Source organism: Symphodus melops, assembly GCF_947650265.1.
Source record: "Symphodus melops genome assembly, chromosome: 19".
In the NCBI taxonomy this organism is placed as follows: domain Eukaryota; kingdom Metazoa; phylum Chordata; class Actinopteri; order Labriformes; family Labridae; genus Symphodus; species Symphodus melops.
The window spans coordinates 20,139,999-20,158,740 of NC_136709.1; the positions used below are offsets into that span (position 1 = coordinate 20,139,999).

General features: G+C 40.9%; 2 protein-coding genes across 2 annotated transcripts in view; both read left to right on the forward strand.

Moving 5' to 3' along the window:
• LOC306840486 (uncharacterized protein) overlaps positions 1–4,543 on the forward strand; it is a 52,164-nt gene extending 47,621 nt beyond the window's left edge. Inside the window, exons 8-11 of the mRNA XM_079369817.1 lie at positions 210–284; positions 1,576–1,674; positions 2,700–2,783; positions 3,732–4,543. Of these exons, the coding sequence (XP_079225943.1) occupies positions 210–284; positions 1,576–1,674; positions 2,700–2,783; positions 3,732–3,801 (328 nt within the window). The 3' untranslated portion in view covers positions 3,802–4,543. The remainder of the gene's footprint in view (positions 1–209; positions 285–1,575; positions 1,675–2,699; positions 2,784–3,731) is intronic.
• Positions 1–18,742, forward strand: part of LOC306840488 (uncharacterized protein) — a 54,649-nt gene that overhangs the window by 18,599 nt on the left and 17,308 nt on the right. The window contains exons 2-3 of the mRNA XM_079369819.1: positions 9,628–9,707; positions 10,583–10,666. Coding sequence (XP_079225945.1) covers positions 9,667–9,707; positions 10,583–10,666 — 125 coding nt within the window. The 5' untranslated portion in view covers positions 9,628–9,666. The remainder of the gene's footprint in view (positions 1–9,627; positions 9,708–10,582; positions 10,667–18,742) is intronic.

Below are 18,742 nucleotides of genomic sequence, written 5' to 3' on the forward strand. Positions count from 1 at the left end.
AATAGATTTTAGTTTTCTCATATATATAAAATGATTGTTCCTGCTGGTCCAGAAATATCCCATATAAAAAACTCAGGTTTGATTTCCATATGAGAAGCTGGTTAATCATTCAGAGTGAACGAGATCAAGTCTGACTGGACTCATCTGGAAGTTTTTCATCTGTTGTGGTGATCTGATATCTAACTATCTAATCTTTCTCTATTTTTCAGGTTTCTCAGGGATGACAACCAATCTTTTTTTTTTCCTGCAGACGGTTTCAAAGAAGAAAAAAGCAACTTAGTGAAGTGAGTGTTACCAACAATGAATCCTGACAGTCATGTTCACACACACTGTGTTTTGCTTCATGTTTAAAAACAAATCCATTCTCATGTTGAGTCGACTCTGAAAACTTTCTTCTGTCTTTATTATTTTCAGAACAGCTTTGATTTTCTAACTTGTTTTGCATCCTTCCAATCCGTGTTCAGGATCAGTTTCTTTGTGTAAAATCAAACAAGCTCCATGGTTGATGTAAAGCAAACACCATGCTCCTGTTTAAAAGATGTTGAAGTGATGTTGAGTTCATAAATGAAATTGAGTCATTCATAAATCAGAGCTGTTTTACTCCCCAGTTCAAAACAAAATACCAGTTTCAATTGTCAAAATAAACGTGTGCACACAAATAAACCATGGCCATAATGTTTGTAGCGCCACGCGTACCTGATTTGTGTCCTTTTCACTGTCCTGCACTGTGTCCCGGTGTTCAGCTTACGGTGTCCCGGTGTTGATGCGGCTCCAGCCGACTTAAACGAAACGGGAGTCGTTCAAAGTTTAATTATAATCCACAAAGGAAACAAAGAAATCCAGCGCTGGCCGATCGATCTTCCATTAGATCCAACGAGTTCCAATAAAGCAAAGTTTTTCCACTAAAATTGTAGTGACCAATTTGAACAAATCCTATTATGTTAAGAAAGGCCACTTTGGTGTTGAATGTGGACGCTGTTTTCAAACGCGTGCTCAGCTCTTAAAAAACACAAGAAGGCTGTTGATATACTTTTGGATATATTCATCCATTTATTGTTCAACTTGTAAAAATGATCAAAACAAATAAAGACGAACCACTACGTCCATTGGAATTAAATAAACCCACAAATTCACTTTCTCCTTCTCTTCTCAGGCTGACATTCACACACCTGTCCACCTCACCTGGAGCCCTCATTAAAAAACACTTCCCCAGGCTCCCCCTAGTGCCCAGTAAAGGGACTGCATATATAAACAAAGAAAATATGCAACACATAGTTTTGCTCCAACATATATGTTCATGCAATTCCATTGATGGACAGCTACTTTTTAAATGGACTCTTCTGGTTGTATGATTCGAACTTTAAGGGCCAGAAAAAAAGAGTCCTGGATGATGAAACTTTTCACTTTGTGGTCGTACATGTTGTTTTTGGAATCAATAATAACAGAAAGATGTCAGATTCATCTGGTCGTATATCATTTTAAAATGTTTCTGAATTTTATTTTGATTCGAGCTTTTTGTTGGTGAAGTTGCATCATAACTGTTTATTGTTTCAATCTCACCTTGACCCCCTCCAGACTGAAGACATATGGAGCTACAACAGATGACGATGATGATAATGATGATGATGATGATGATGAGGAGGAGGAGGTGTCAGGCGACTCATGTAATAATCTGTGAGTGAACTCTGCTTTCATCTTATTCTGACTGACAGTTTTAAATATAAAAAGGGTCTGCTGAGGTTATCTAACCTGGCCAAGGTGGCGACCCTACGACCCACAGAAACACAGCAATATACAAAACACACCTGTTAAGAGACACTCAGAGAACCAGGGTTAGGGAAATGACCTAAAGTTTGAAACGTGGCCTTAGATGTATGATTCTGCCTAAACACTGATAAAGGAACTTTATGGATAAACAAGAAGAAATATCCTAAAATGTGGGCTGTCAAATGGCTACAAAAAATAGGAGACATGTATAGTCTTGACACTAATCATGTCATTTGAAGAAATTGACTAATAAATATGGTATAACCCGCAATCAATTCTTTAAGCACTTAGAATTGAGGGACTTTATTCAAACACAGCAAAATCAGTCTTTGTCTATTCCCTGCTTGTCAACAATAGACAAGATAATGGTAAAGGACTGTTGGGGAAGAGGAATTATCTCCAAGATCTATGACCTTCTCTTAGAAAAGTCCTCAGAGTCATGGAGCGAAGACTTGCAGGGAAGATATCACTGTTGATGAGTGGGCAAAATGTATGTGTTAAAGTGCAATCACAGACAATTAACATGGGTCTTAGATTGATACAGTATCACTGGTTAATGAGAACATACATAATCCCAGAACAACTTAATCGATTTAATAATAACATGCCGAATGTATACATCAAATGCAGAACATGTGGCAGTGCAATCTTATTAAACAGTTTTGGGGGATAGTGAAAGCGTGTATCCAGGACATTTTATTCATACAAATAATGCTGAGTCCAAAGCTTTTTACTTTAGGATTATATCCACCACTTTTCAAGTCAAATGTTTGAGTGAAACATCAGCCCAACACCTCCTCTCTACTTTGATCCTTTGACTCATTGATGGAATAAAGAAACAACACAGAGTTTAATGTGTTGATCAGTGTCTGCTCTGCTCTTCATATTTCATCTGTGATCAAGAAGCATCATCAGTGTGTCTCTGGTTTCAGGTATCAAAGATGGCAACTTCTGAGGGAACAGAGGAAAAATCTTCAAATCGAAGAACGGTTTTTGGCCGACCTCTTATCTGATCTGTGAGTAAAATGTATCTCCAACATATACAGTCTGTATTCTGTCAGATGAAGCTATGAACATCATATAAATGTTTTTTTCTTCAGTAAAGGTAAATAGATTTTAGTTTTCTCATATATATAAAATGATTGTTCCTGCTGGTCCAGAAATATCCCATATAAAAAACTCAGGTTTGATTTCCATATGAGAAGCTGGTTAATCATTCAGAGTGAACGAGATCAAGTCTGACTGGACTCATCTGGAAGTTTTTCATCTGTTCTTGTGATCTGATATCTAAATATATAATCTTTATCTTTTTGAATATTCAGTGATGACGACCAATAAATTTTTTAGCAGCAGACTTGAGGGTTACCAATAGTGACTCATTAGACTTAGACTGAACTTTATTGATCCTTTTGGGATGACTCCCTCAAGGAAATTTAGGACAATTTATTAATTTATTACAGTCATGTGCACACACACACACACACACACACACACACACACACACACACACGCACACACACACACACACACACACAGAGTGTGTTTTGCTGCATGTTTAAAACACAAATCCAATCTCATGTTGAGTCGATCATGTTCGCACACTGACTCTGAAAACTTTCTTCTGTCTTTATTATTTTCAGAACAGCTTTGATTTTCTAACTTGTTTTGCATCCTTCCAATCCGTGTTCAGGATCAGTTTCTTTGTGTAACTTGCTGCTGGTCCTTTGAATGTGTAGTTCCAGTGTAGCTAGCAGCGTATCAAACTGCATCACTTTCTCTATGGAATAAAGAAACAACACAGAGTTTAATGTGTTGATCAGTATCTGCTCTGCTCTTCATATTTCATTTGTGATGATAAAGAAGCATCACATAATATATAGATAATATTGGGAAAATGAGCTGCTTTTGATTTAAATGTTTATTTTGATGAAGTATAATCATTCAGTGCTTATTACTCCATACAGGATGGAGGAAGAAGAGGAGATGGAAAATGAAGAGATGCATGTGGAGGAAGAGGACAAATCAATGACTTAAAGCTCTGAATGTTGTATCTGTAACTGTTTTTAAACCATGTTGAGTTTGAAGCTCTTTTTGTAACAGCTTGATTTGACTTCTGATGGATTCATTTAATTTAGTGTTTTCCCCATTACCTATTTGATCATCATACCTGTCAGCACATTAACAGATACATATACATACCTGTATTCCTTTAAGCAAACAGAACTAAATGAACAGCCGTTATGATCTCCATCATCACGCAGCAGATTTTAATCACTTCTGCCTCCTTGAACTTTCTGAAAATCATATTTATTTGTACATTTTGCTCTTTTATTAAACCACTCTTTGCTTCAGTTCCACATTTAAACTGTTACAAAGTTTTACACCAAGAATAGAAACAGAAAAACTTGTTGTGCATGTTGTCGCCAATTTGTTCTGGGTGTGTTTGGGCAGGTGAATGCGCATGGGCACTGCGTCTGCTGCCGGGTCGATTGCGCACCTGGGCATAGGGGATGATTGAAGTCACAGGTGGGGAAGAAAATGGGAGCACAGGTGAATGGTGGTGGGAATCAGGACCAACCTCTATCATTTTTTCATGAGTTGGAAATAGTTTAAATTCCCTTCAGTGGCAATTTTTTTAGTTTCCCGATTGCCACTACACACTCTCTCTCTCTCTCAGAGACACTATTACACAATAACATTTTTGCATTATTGTCATAACAGTAAGAATTGTGATAAATAGATCACATTAGCTTTAACTCAGTTCCTGTCCCTTCAAAATAAAATTAAAAAGCTGCATTTTAAACAGAAGATAAGAACAGGATAATCATTTCAGTGAAATAGATTGGTCATGTTTTCTTTAATCCTATTTCAGCCTTTAAGAGTTGTTGAAATGGTGTTAACTTTGTCTCATCTCTCACTGAAGATTTAATTGAATTCACCCTGTGTGGCGAGGTTCTCTTATTAAACACCCAAAAAGAAAGTTTGAAAAACACACAGGCGTAGTCGAAGACTGTGATTGGTGGATTTATTTTTCACCGGCCTCCACAAGTGCACAATATTTATAAAAATGTGAAAAATCCAAAACAAAAAAAATACAAAAAAAATATTTACAAAAAATATTTACAGAACAAAACTCCAACATGAGTAGTGAGAAAACAAACTTTTCTTCCTCAAGATGTTACCTCCTCTGTAACTTGACTTTCCACTCCCGCAGATCTCAAACAGCCTTCGTTTTAAAGAAAAAGCCCTTCCCACCGGGCATTATGATTTGCATAATATTTCTAAACTGTTACATTTTCTTATAAATGAAACGAGTTTCCACATGTAACTCCCTGTGGATGCCTCACCACTAACTTACTAACTTTTTTACATTAACCTTTTAATCACCAGACAGCCACATTTCTGTCAATATATTTAAAACAAACATTTCAGCAATCAATAATATCACGTGATTGTGATTCGGCGCCACGTCCGCCTATTTACCTGGCTGAAATGTACCGCCTCTGTTTGGATCTGAACGGTACGCCATGGAGCGTGCATCCAACGCCCTGAATGGTGAGTGCGCTGAAAGTTGATATATGACACCCTTGGTCGTGCTATGGAACGGGGGAGGGAAAGGAGGAAGATGATGTGTTTAATTGCGTGATAAGGAGCATTGGCAGAGGGGAAAGTTTGGTGCGCGTGTGTGTGTCAGTGTACGTGTCAGCGTGTGTGTTGGTGTGTGCGCCTGCACTCAGTGATGGAGCCGCTCCGTCACACCCTGATGTACTGTAAGTAAGTAAGTAAGTAAAATATATTTATATAGCACTTTTCGCAGGCAGGGGCCACAAAGTGCTTCACAAACAGGGTTTAAAAACATCACAAGCAATATACAGACAGTACAAAGATCATAGCAGCCCTAAAAGAGACTAATTAAAAGCCTGGACAAATAAAAACGTCTTCTGTTGACTCTTGAAAGTGTCAACTGAATCAATTGAGCGCAAGGATGATGGAAGTTCCTTCCAGAGGCTCAGAGCAACGACCTGGAAAGACCGGTCACCTCTAGTGTGATAATGAGCTCGAGGGACCTTCATCAGGTTCTGATCCATAGACCTCAGCCCTCGCATAGGGGCGTAAGGCTGGATCAGCTCACTAAGGTAAGAGGGAGCCTGACCATGTAGGGCTCTGAAGGCCAGAACCAGGATTTTAAACCTGAACCTAAAAGGACACTGGCAGCCAGTGAAGGTCTTTCAGAACAGGGGATATGTGGGACCTCCTATTTGTACGGGTCAGAATTCTTGCTGCAGAATTTTGAATTAATTGCAGTCTAGAGAGCTCTTTCTTGTTAAGACAAGAAAACAAACTATTGCAATAGTCTAAACGTGACGACACAAAGGCATGAACAATAACGATATATATATATGATGATTTGAACGATAAGGATGAACTTTATTGATCCCTGAATGGGGGAAATTTGGGTGTTACAATAGCTTCGAACTATGAGCAAATTTACATGAATTAAATAAAGGGGTTAAAAAATACAATAGACTTAAATAATACAAGGCATAAACGCTATGTACACTTTGGCTTGTTCGATAGAACAATGCCTCTCTTGTTACATTGTGGTTTTGCTGTCCCTCTCTGACTGTGGGTTATGACCTTTTTAATGCAGGAAATTCAGTCCATATTTCTGGTGAGTGAAACGTGTTTGCTGCTTCATTCATATTTTCACAGATGCTTTCAGAAATATATCGAGCTGTTTCATTAAAAACGAGGTCATTACGTTGACCTTTGTGATCACTCGTTTACACGATGACAGACTGAAAGTATGAATTCCTTTTTTGCCCTTTTGTTGAATGTTTATTTCACACCTGTGTATAATGTCATAACTGTGTTCATCACGTGCTAAAGGGGGAAGAAGCCGAGGAAGGACGTCACAGAGGCAGAAAATGATCGAGGCAGATTCATGTGGCCATCAGGCTGGAATCAGTGAGTCAAATCTATCTGCTTCATGTCTATTCCTGAACCCATGTTTGTGACTTATTAATGAAAATGAGTTGGAAAGGTTTCAGTTATCGTCTCTCTAAGTTGTCTCTGTTATAATACATGTAACGAAGCTTCTTCATAGTCTTTTCTGTTTGACGTGAATTAATACTTAATCATGTGAGGGACGTGCATGAAAGAGCAATAACAGAAGATGTTTCTCTGACCTGAAGTAATTATCCACACGTCATTCCCCATTCTTTCTCCCCGTTATCCTGCTCTTCCCAAAGCCTGAAAGACGAACAAGTTCATGAATATATCTTCAAAATGAAAAAAGTGACCTGACCAGATAAGATCAGAAATTTGCTTTGCAGCCGATAAACTCAATAAAACATAAAACAACATAAAGACACAAGAAACATGAAGATATATAAATAAAAGAAAACATTACAGACATTGTTCTACTACCTGTTATCACTTTCATCATTGTCAAGTTTAATCACACAGTGTTTGTTACTTGATGCAGGATGGAGATGAACAACGACTTCAGGGCAGATGATCGGACCCGGGAACCAAACAGGCGTCTGTAAGTCAAATCTGTCATCCAGAGGTTCAAACAGACAAAACTGTGTTCAGAGACCGAAAGCTGTGAGGGTTAGGGTCATCCGTGATCTGATGGTCGTGACAGGTACATGTGATCTGTCTGTTCACACATGAAGGACCCAGAACACCTGTACGCTCGGTTTCAGTACTGTTTAATATGTCGTTCTTTGCTTTGTACGTTTCCTCTTGCAAACTGCACATCTAGTGCTCTTGTATTGAAGGTGAACAGACAGAAGTTTGGGGCTTTGGACTGGATTGAGTCAAATCACAACAGTCAAAGGCTTCGCCAATAAACAGCCTGCAGTGAGCCGGTGTCGACACAAGTCAACATTTTAATCAAGGATTAAAATGCACAGGACTGCTGTACTGTCATAAAGAAAACATTTATGAATAAAAGTTTAAAAAACAATCAAACGTTATGTTCATTTATTAATGCAGCTGATCTACATGGACAATGAGGTGTTTTTTATTTTGAAAAGAGAGAACCGGAAGTTGTATTTTATTTTGAAGCAGTTGTGATGACAGTTGAAGGAGATATTTTTGGCCGGCGTTGTTTTGAGATTCACATCATGATAAAATAACTGAAAGGCATTTTAAGGTGCGCAGTAACACAGGAAGTGATTTCAAAGCGTGTGCGTGTTCGAACCTGAAATGTAAAAACAAGAAATGTTTTAACTGGTTGATAATGTAACATAATGATGAGTCCAACATGTAGTCACGTTTTGCCAGGTTAATTACTCAGCCAATCCTTTATGAATTAAAGGATTTATTACTTTAATGTAGAGTTTAGTATCAGACACAAATGTCCCTGTTCCCCATATACTTATTGAACTGGACCATTCGTACATATATCTCTACACAGTCAATGGTATTTATGAATGATTGATGTTGCTCAAGTCATTTATAGTCTTCTCTAAAAGTAATGAGGTAACACACAAGACATCAACAATGATAAATTGCTGAACATTTAAATGGTGCATCCCTGTTTTGTTTTGTTTTAAGTGTTTAATAACCATCTAAAACAAGTTTTATGGGGTTGGGCTTAAAGAAGAAGAACTCGTTTTTTGTCTCTGGATTAGAGTTGCTGAATTACTTTCTTTTTCAATCTGTGTCGCAGTTTGTTTGTCTCCACTTAAAGGTAATATTTTTACATGTTTTAAATAGTTTAAAGAAAGTAATTGTAACTCTGGTTTATTTAATTGTCATTCTGTTTGTAAAGTGTTTCAGAACATGTATAGAAGACGTGTTTTCTTTATTTATATCCGTGTTTTTCCCACTGCTGGAGTTGAAGGGATTCATCCTGTGAGTCCTGAGAGATACGGAGGGTAAACCAACACTTTTAGACAAAACTGAGAAATTCATCTGAGTTTGAGTTCTCTCATATGGGTAAAGAATTCTTCATAAGTGTTATTTCAGGACTAAGAAGTTGGTTTAATGGTGTTTTACTTTTTCATATCTTCAGCAGCTCGGCTATAAGGAGACACAGCAGCCATTTTAAGAGTTGATTAATACTGAAGGACAGTTTGACGTGTTAGTCGACATTATTTAAGTCTACACTTTAGTTTGAATAACTTTTTTAGGTTAGACTAAAAGCTTTATTTTGGGGCTTTCTAGGCCTTTGTTTTAAGACAGGACAGTGGAGAGAGAGAGAGAGAGAGAGAGAGAGAGAGAGACACAGAGACAGACATTCGGGAAAGGAGCCACAGGTCGGACTCTAACCCGGGCCGCCCGCTTGGAGGACCACAGCCTCCACACATGGAGCATGTGCTCTAATCTCCAGGCTACCAGTGTCCTAAGATTTATATATTTTTACATCAATTTAAAGAAATAACTTAATTAAATGTAGACTAGGCCTGTTGTATCATCCAGTTATTCTAATACTTCAGTGTTTCCTAAATCCTCAAACTAATCAGATGAAGGTTATTTTATTGTTTTTAGACATTTAAAGGTAAAATAATGACGTGTTCTTGTTTTACATTTGAAAACATGGATCAAATATCGTCTGTCTGTTCTGTCCTGATTCTCTGCTCAGTCTGCTGTGAGCTTCATGACTAGAATCTGCAGCATTCACTGACCCTGACGGTGCAGACAGACTATTAAAGAAAAGCTTTAACAGAAACACAACTTTTAGTTTTTAACGCACAGTACGTCTTAAAGTCCTTCTCTGAGAGCTCTGACCTCCATTAGAGGAGTGACTGAAGTGCAGAGTTTCCTTCTGTTGTGATTGAGCTGTTTATGTGTTTGTGTCAGTTCAGGAGGAAATGAAGAATCTTAACTCTGCTTTTCATTTTTCAGCCCAGAGCGGCACAGAGACCAGACTCTGAAGGACTCAGGATGCCTGACCTACTGATCAGCATAACACACTGGATTAAGAAGTAAGTCAACATCATATTATTTATTATTATTATTTTAACATCTTTATGAATGAACAATTCTGCTGTTAGTCTTTGACCTGAAGAGAAAACAGAATACTCAAAGCTCATCTGGTTTAATCCTGTTCTCTGTGCTCAGCATATTCACAAAATTTTTCACTGCACAGTCAATAAAAACAAACCTCCTTTAAAAACGACTCGACACGGTCAAGAGAAAAGAAGAGACATCCATCCAGAGCGAGCACAATCAGCTTTAAATCAGCTTTAAATGTTTTCTGATGCATTCTTCATAGTTTCATTGTCAGGACCAGTTGTCCTGGTTTGATTGCAAAATTTCCTCAGTTTGCTCGTTCAGAAAATATATGCTCATGCAAGTCTAAAGGAGAGAGAGAAATTCTGCTGACTCTGGTTTTATGATATCAGAGTAGATGTCACTTTAACTAGGATCATTTTTAACACACTGCAGGGCGAGGGGTCTCCTCAGGTAAGAGGTGATGTGGAAAACAAAGGTCACAGAAGTAGCAGACAAAGAAACAGGACATGCTAAAAGATGCTATATTTACCTTTATACCAATGTTATCAATGCTGTGTAGTTTGAAAGAATCTTTATATCAACAAAATAGAGTCATATAGTCGACTCTGCTGCTCGTCAAAAAGGTTGAACCCGGGCCGTCCTCTTGTTGTAGCCTCCATACATGGAGCGTTTCTGTCTGCTGGACCTTCAGCTGTTTGTTTGTTGAACATTTTATAAAATGACAAACTTAAAACACCTTTTGACTCATTCCACTGTTGTTTACCATTTTACAAGTGTCTCTGCATTTGATTTTAATATGAACTTTTTGTTGGTGAAGTTGCATCATAACTGTTTATTGTTACAGGCCGATTTTGACCCCCAGACTGAAGACAGATGGAGCTGCAGCTGAGGATAAAATTAAAGAGTCAGGCTACGCATCTTGTAACCTGTGAGTGAACTCTGCTTTCATCTTATTCTGACTGACAGTTTTAAATATGTATATATTTTGTTTAGTCTTAACCATAATGTACACATGATTCAAAATAAACTTCAAACTTCAAACTTCAAAACTGACATCGAGGGCTTTCACACAGACCTGAGTATCCTGTTTAATTATTATTATCATTTAGGACAGCAGATAGATTTAGAAATCAGAGGGAGAGAGAGTGAGGAGTGACATGAGGAAAGAAGTAACAGGTCAGATTTGAACCTGGTAGTTTATCAGCTAAACAAACGTGGCGTTGTCAACGAGAGCGTCTTACCTCGGGGGCGACAAAGAAATGTAAGAATTTAATCTGTAATTATTGTCTTTAAATAATAAATAAAAACTGGAAGTTGAGATGGGAGAAAGAAATACTGACCTCTTCAAGTCTGTGATGATCCGGCTACAGAACGCCGGTTTACAAACACCTGCAGTTACTAGGATGAGGCTCCGAACCGGGATAGTCAAGTCCATGTGAACGTCTGAAGTAATTTTCTGATTGAACATGCTGCTTCTTTAGTCACATGATGGGTGATGATTTAATGTAATAATCCTTATAGAGTGGTGTTCTGTTATTGGACTTCTGTGCTAGTCACAGTTTGTCCATAACGAACACCATGTTCGAGCACAGGGATGTCCATAAGTGCACGTGGCACCAGGACTCCCTAGGCCGGAGGTCGATGATAGACTTTGTGGTCGTGTCATCTGACCTTCGGCCGTGTGTCTCGGACACTCGGGTGAAGAGAGGGGCTGAGCTGTCAACTGATCACCACCTGGTGGTGAGTTGGATGCGCTGGCAGGGGAGGAAGCCGGTCAGACTCGGCAGGCCCAAACGTGTAGTGAGGGTCTGCTGGGAACGTCTGGCTGAACCCTCTGTTAGCGAGGTCTTCAACTCCCACCTCCGGACGAGTTTTTCGCAGATCCCGGGGGAGGCTGGGTGCATTGAGTCCGAGTGGACCATGTTCTCCACCTCCATTGTCAAAGCAGCTGCCCTGAGCTGTGGTCGCAGGGTCTCTGGTGCCTGTCGTGGCGGCAATCCCCGAACCCGGTGGTGGACACCGGAAGTAAGGGAGGCCGTCAAGCTGAAGAAGGAGTCCTATCGGGCGTTGCTAGCGCATAGGACTCCTGAGGCAGCTGACGGGTACCGGCAGGCCAGGCGTTCCGCAGCCCGGGCGGTCGTGGAGGCAAAAACTCGGGCCTGGGAGGAGTTCGGGGAGGCCATGGAGGAGGACTTTCGGTCGGCCTCGAGGAAATTCTGGCAAACCGTCCGTCGCCTCAGGAGGGGGAAGCAGTGCTTCACCAACACTGTTTACAGTGGAGGTGGGGAGCTGCTGACCTCAACTGGGGATGTCGTCGGACGGTGGAAGGAATACTTCGAGGATCTCCTCAATCCCACCGTCACGTCTCCCACCGAGGGAGCAGAGGCTGAGTTCTCAGAGGTAGACTCGTCCATCACCCAAGCCGAAGTCACCGAGGTAGTTGGCAAGCTCCTTGGTGGCAAGGCTCCGGGGGTGGATGAGATTCGCCCTGAGTATCTTAAGTCTCTGGATGTGCAGGGGCTGTCATGGTTGACACGTCTCTGTAACATCGCGTGGAGGTCGGGGACAGTGCCTCTGGACTGGCAGACCGGGGTGGTGGTCCCTCTTTTCAAGAAGGGGGACCGGAGGGTGTGTTCCAACTACCGGGGAATCACACTCCTCAGCCTCCCTGGGAAAGTCTATTCCAGGGTTCTGGAGAGGAGGGTCCGGCTGATTGTCGAACCTCGGATTCAAGAGGAACAATGCGGTTTTCGTCCTGGCCGTGGAACACTGGACCAGCTCTACACACTCCAGCGGGTGCTCGAGGGTTCATGGGAGTTTGCCCAACCAGTCCACATGTGCTTTGTGGATCTGGAGAAGGCATTCGACCGTGTCCCTCGCGGCGCCCTGTGGGGGGTGCTCCGGGAGTATGGGGTTCGGGGCCCTTTGCTAAGGGCGGTCCGGTCCTTGTACAACCGGAGCAGGAGTCTGGTTCGCATTGCCGGCAGTAAGTCGGACCTGTTCCTGGTGCGCGTTGGCCTCCGGCAGGGGTGCCCTTTGTCACCGGTTCTGTTCATTACTTTTATGGACAGAATTTCTAGGCGCAGCCAGGGGCCGGAGGGGGTCCGGTTCGGGGACCACAGGATCTCGTCTCTGCTTTTTGCAGATGATGTGGTCTTGTTGGCTCCATCGAACCCGGACCTCCAGCGTGCACTGGGGCGGTTCGCGAACGAGTGTGAGGCGGCTGGGATGAGGATCAGCACCTCTAAATCTGAGGCCATGGTTCTCGACCGGAAAAAGGTGGTTTGCCCTCTTCGGGTCGGTGGGGAGTCCTTGCCCCAGGTGGAGGAGTTTAAGTATCTCGGGGTCTTGTTCACGAGTGGGGGGAAGATGGAGCGCGAGATCGACAGACGGATCGGTGCGGCGTCTGCCGTCATGCGGTCGCTGTATCGGTCCGTCGTGGTGAAGAAGGAGCTAAGCCGAAAGGCGAAGCTCTCGATTTACCGGTCGATCTTCGTTCCTACCCTCACCTATGGTCATGAGCTTTGGGTCATGACCGAAAGAACGAGATCTCGGATACAAGCGGCCGAAATGGGCTTCCTCCGTAGGGTGGCTGGGCGCACCCTTAGAGATAGGGTGAGGAGCTCGGTCACCAGGGAGGAGCTCGGAGTAGAGCCGTTACTCCTCCACATCGAGAGGAGTCAGTTGAGGTGGTTCGGGCATCTGGTCCGGATGCCCCCTGGACGCCTCCCTAGGGAGGTGTTCCGGGCATGTCCCTCCGGGAAGAGGCCTCGGGGTAGACCCAGGACACGCTGGAGAGACTATGTCTCTCGGCTGGCTTGGGAACGCCTTGGGGTCCCACCGGAAGAGCTGGAGGAGGTGTCTGGGGTGAGGGAAGTCTGGGTGTCTCTGCTTAGACTGCTGCCCCCGCGACCCGGCCCCGGATAAGCGGTAGAAAATGGATGGATGGATGGATCCTTATAGTCAGGTTGATCAGATTTAATGTTCATGTAAGAATCAGGAGATTATCATCCAGACTGAACTAAATCAAGTTGACCTCAGTACTGAGATCTAATCTGGAAGTTTTTGTTTTTTTATCTGTTCTTGTGGTTTGATATTTAACCATATAATCTTCTCTTTTTCAAAATTCAGTGATGACGACCGATCATCATGTCGACCTGGTTCATCCACCAGCAGTAATCGGTCAATTGGACGAAATTTTGATTTCCAAAAATTTAAAGAAAACAACCCAGTCCTGTAAGTGTTTCCAACAATAAATCATGACAGTCATTGCACGCGCACACACACACACACACACACACACACACACTCACACACACACAGAGTGTGTTTTGCTGCATGTTTAATAAACAAATCCAATCTCATGTTGAGTCGATCATGTTCGCACACTGACTCTGAAAACTTTCTTCTGTCTTTATTATTTTCAGAACAGTTTTGATTTTCTAACTTGTTTTGCATCCTTCCAATCCGTGTTCAGGATCAGTTTCTTTGTGGAACTTGCTGCTGGTCCTTTGAATGTGTAGTTCCAGTATAGCTAGCAGCATATCAAACTGAACCTCTGACATCCTGAAATCCACCTGGAAGTGATGCTGATCATTCTGCAGCTCTTTGATCAACAGGGGAAACTCTCCTGACTCTTGTCTGGTTTTCAGGAGTGGGTGGAGCCAGAGGTTTTTATTTGTCTTTTTTTAAGGACTGAAAGAATCACAAAGTCATCCTGATGACAAAGAGCTTCAAGATGAAACAAGCTCCATGGTTGATGTAAAGCAAACACCATGCTCCTGTTTAAAAGATGTTGAAGTGATGTTGAGTTTTCAGGTCAAATGTTTGAGTGAAACATCAGCCCAACACCTCCTCTCTACTTTGATCCTTTGACTCATTGATGGAATAAAGAAACAACACAGAGTTTAATGTGTTGATCAGTGTCTGCTCTGCTCTTCATATTTCATCTGTGATCAAGAAGCATCATCAGTGTGTCTCTGGTTGCAGGGATGAAAGATGCCAACGTCTGCAGGAAGAGAAGAAACTTCCTCCACCTTGCCTCCTACCTGACCTGTGAGTAAAATGTATTTCCAACATATACAGTCTGTATTCTTTCAGATGAAGCTTTGAACATCATTTAAATGTTTTTTTTTATTCAGCAGAAGTTAAATTGATTTTTGTTTTTATGTCTCTATTGTTCATGAATGAATATATATTTCAATCACTGCACTGGCTGCCTGTGTGTCAGAGGATCGACTTTAAAATCTTACTACTGGTCTATAAAGCATTGAATGGTCTTGGCCCTAAGTACATGTCAGATCTACTTATAAAACATCCAGACCGCTCAGGTCCTCAGGAAGAAGTTTACTCAGTGTTCCCAGAGTCAGAACTAAACAAGGTGAAGCAGCGTTTAGTCACTACGCTCCTCAACTGTGGAACAAACTCCCTGAACAACTGAGGACTGCTGGCACACTCAACTCCTTTAAATCAGGCCTTAAAACTTTGTTATTCGCTCAGGCTTTCAATTAGAAATATACTGTCTGCATTACTGCAACACATTCTTCCTTTTCTTTTTATAAATAGTTTTAACAGTTGTTCCTTTATCGAGTATTTTCACTTTCATCCCCGTCTTGTAATGATGTATTTTGCATCCTTTCCTTAAACTCTGTGTTGGGAATTTTCAGGAGCGAATACCTGACCAACGGTTATGTTGGGTTTTATGACGTAAAATTTGATTGTCAAAATAAATTAATCATTAAGTTTATTTAATTATTAATCTAAATCAATAATTGTTATTAAACTGCGTTTAATAAACCTCGGGGCACCACCCTGTAAACAGGGAACAACCAAAATATTACCAATATCAGTCTCAAATGATTTAATTAAATACCAATATCATTAATAATTAATAATCTGTATTTAATTGAAGGTGTGAAATCCGAACACAAAGCCCTTTCACCCAGCCTAAGTCACAAAGCAAATTCACAGTGATCACAAACAACGACTTTTTAAGATATAATAGAATTTATTTAACAAAGCAACATCAAGTAAATCAATGAAACCCAATCAAACAAATAACCATCATAAGCCAAACTACAATTAACAAACAAAACAAACAAGCGTGGCACATGTGTGTGTGTGTGTGTGTGTGGGTGTGTGTGTGTGTGTGTGTGAGAGAGAGAGAGAGAGAAAGGGGGGGGGGGACAGACAGACAGAGACAGACAAAATGGTAGCGACCACGCATGGTCACGTGATGGCGGACACAGAACGTGATCTACGTTTCAGCAGCGTCTGGAAAGCCACAGGTCTCTATGTGTGTGCGTCTACCGAAAGGTGTGTGTGTAAAGGCGAGAGAAAACAACGCACCTCAACAGCTCAATCTCGGACTGGAGCTCACCACAACTCAGAGCATAGCTTACTTCGCTAACAGAAACCAGCGGCCGGGTTTGTATCAGACAGCGTTCACACTAGTCTTTCTGATAGTGAGTCTATTACTCGGTTATGACAAGGGAGCTCACAGATAAACACACGGGACACAGCGGCACAAATAAGGAGAACAAAAGAGATTTTACTCTGGTAAAATCTAAGACACAGTGGTCAAACACCAAGCAAATATTATCACTGTTTCACTATAATAACTCAGTTATTAAACACACTCTCTATATCTAACTGCCCAGACCTAGCTAAGCCTCACTTGTAACCGTTTGTCCACGGTTGATGAAAGGAGCAAAGGGGGTCCTGGAACGATCTTCCTGCAGTTGTTTGGAGATGGCGGTGCATCCAAGGGGGTTGAGCAAAGGGCCGTAGTGTCCTCCGTCGAGCGAGGTGATCTCCGTGGGTGTCCTTTCTTTAAAGGACGGAACGAGACGTAATCCTTACAATCTCTCTCAATACCGTTTCAATACGGGAGAAATAGACGCTCTTCTTTGGAGATGCGTTCAAGTGGATGATCTAAGCTCGGAATTTCGGACGTCGGTGTGCTTCAAGGCCTTTGGATTAGCTGCACGCCAAAACTTTTAAACAAAGGGAAGCGTGCTGGAAACAGGAACAGAGTTGGGTATCCTCGGACGTCGGCAGACGACATTTGAAAGAGGCAGAACAATGAAGCATGGCCGGCTTTATACCTCCCAAACTTCACACCTATGTGTTAGGTGTGGCAAAGCATTCTGGGAGTACCTGCAAGGCATGCTGGGATAAAGAGTCTTTTGTTGTAGTTCTCCAAACGACAGCCTGAACTTTGCCGTCCTGGCTGAACCCAACATCTGTTTTAATGTTTTTATGTTTTTATGTCTGTAAAGCTCTGTGTGAATTGCCTTGTGTCTGAACAGTGCGATATAAATAAACTTGCCTTGCCTTTCACAACACATATTTATAAATTATGAAATGTTAATAGACATTTTAAAGCCGAACCGTCTCTTCCTTCATAGAAAATGACATGTTGATTTATTAATGAACATTTTGTTCAACATCACAAAGTATTAATAACATGTTTCTTATTTTTTAAACTTAAGAAAAATAAGCTGTTTTTGAAAACAATTTAATGTTTATTTTGATTAAATATAATCATTCAGTGCTAATTACTCCATACAGTATACCATACCTGCACCTATCACCATTAATGGTTTCTCGCATGAAGACGACAAAGTTTTTTGTTTTGTGTTTTGCATGCAATCCTGTACAGTTTTTTCTTTGTTTGTGCTGTATAACAAGTAAATGTAAAAAAAAAAGAAAAAAAAAGATAAGCAAACACCATGCTCCTGTTTAAAAGATGTTGAAGTGATGTTGAGTTTTCAAGTCAAATGTTTGAGCGAAACATCAGCCCAACACCTCCTCTCTACTTTGATCCTTTGACTCATTGATGGAATAAAGAAACAACACAGAGTTTAATGTGTTGATCAGTGTCTGCTCTGCTCTTCATATTTCATCTGTGATCAAGAAGAATCATCAGTGTGTCTCTGGTTGCAGGTATCGAATGTGGCAACTTCTGCAGAAACAGAAGAAAGCTATTAAAATCGAAGAAGAACGTTTTTTGGCCGACCTCCCACCTTTCCAGTGAGTAAAATGTATTTCCAACATATACAGTCTGTATTCTTTCAGATGAAGCTATAAACATCATTTAATATTTTTTTTTTCAGCAAAAGTAAATAGATTTTTGTTGTCATGTCTCTATTGTTCATGAATGAATATATGATTATAGAAATATAGATTTGATGTCTATTGTGCACAACAATTTAATCTCTCTCTCTCTCTCTCTCTCTCTCTCCCTCTCACACAAACTTAGTGGTGACAGCCAATGCTGTGATTCTGGCACTGATTCCTGTCAGAGTAACAATTCATCTAAACGAGACATTAATTTCAGGTAATATTTTATCAACATTCAAATGTCTCTGGATTTGGTACATTTTTTTGCACGGAAACATTATCATGCACACACAGTTAGAGTTAAATGTAAAGTGGAGGAGCAGCTGCTGGTCAATGAAATTAATCTTCTATGAGGTCAGTCAGTAAAATTTGCAGATAGAAACATGCAGCATTATGATGTGAATGCACAGAGAGAGAGAGAGATAGGAGCTCCAGGGGTCAATTCCCTGTTACTGGACATAACGAGACATCTATGTGGATTAGTGAATCCCTATCATGGACTAAAATCAAGTGACTGAAGACTCTAGTGGAAAAGAGTATAAGTTTAAATTCAATTCAAATAACTTTATTTATCTGTTAGGAACTTTATTTGTGTAAAAGAGCATCAGTGCGCAGACAGCTCGTCACAAAAACAACAACACGCATACAAGTGGCTTTATTAAAAGCATGATCAATGGGTCATGAATAATTGTTATGATCAGTTAAAAGAGTGGTGTTAAAAATAAATAAGATATAGATCACTGATCACAGGTCTCTGTCCCTGATGTCCTGCTCTTCCCAAAGCCCTGAAGACGTACAAGTTCATAAATATATCTTCACAATAAAACAAGTGGCCTTATCAGATAAGATGAGAAATTTGATTTGCAGCCAATTAACTCAT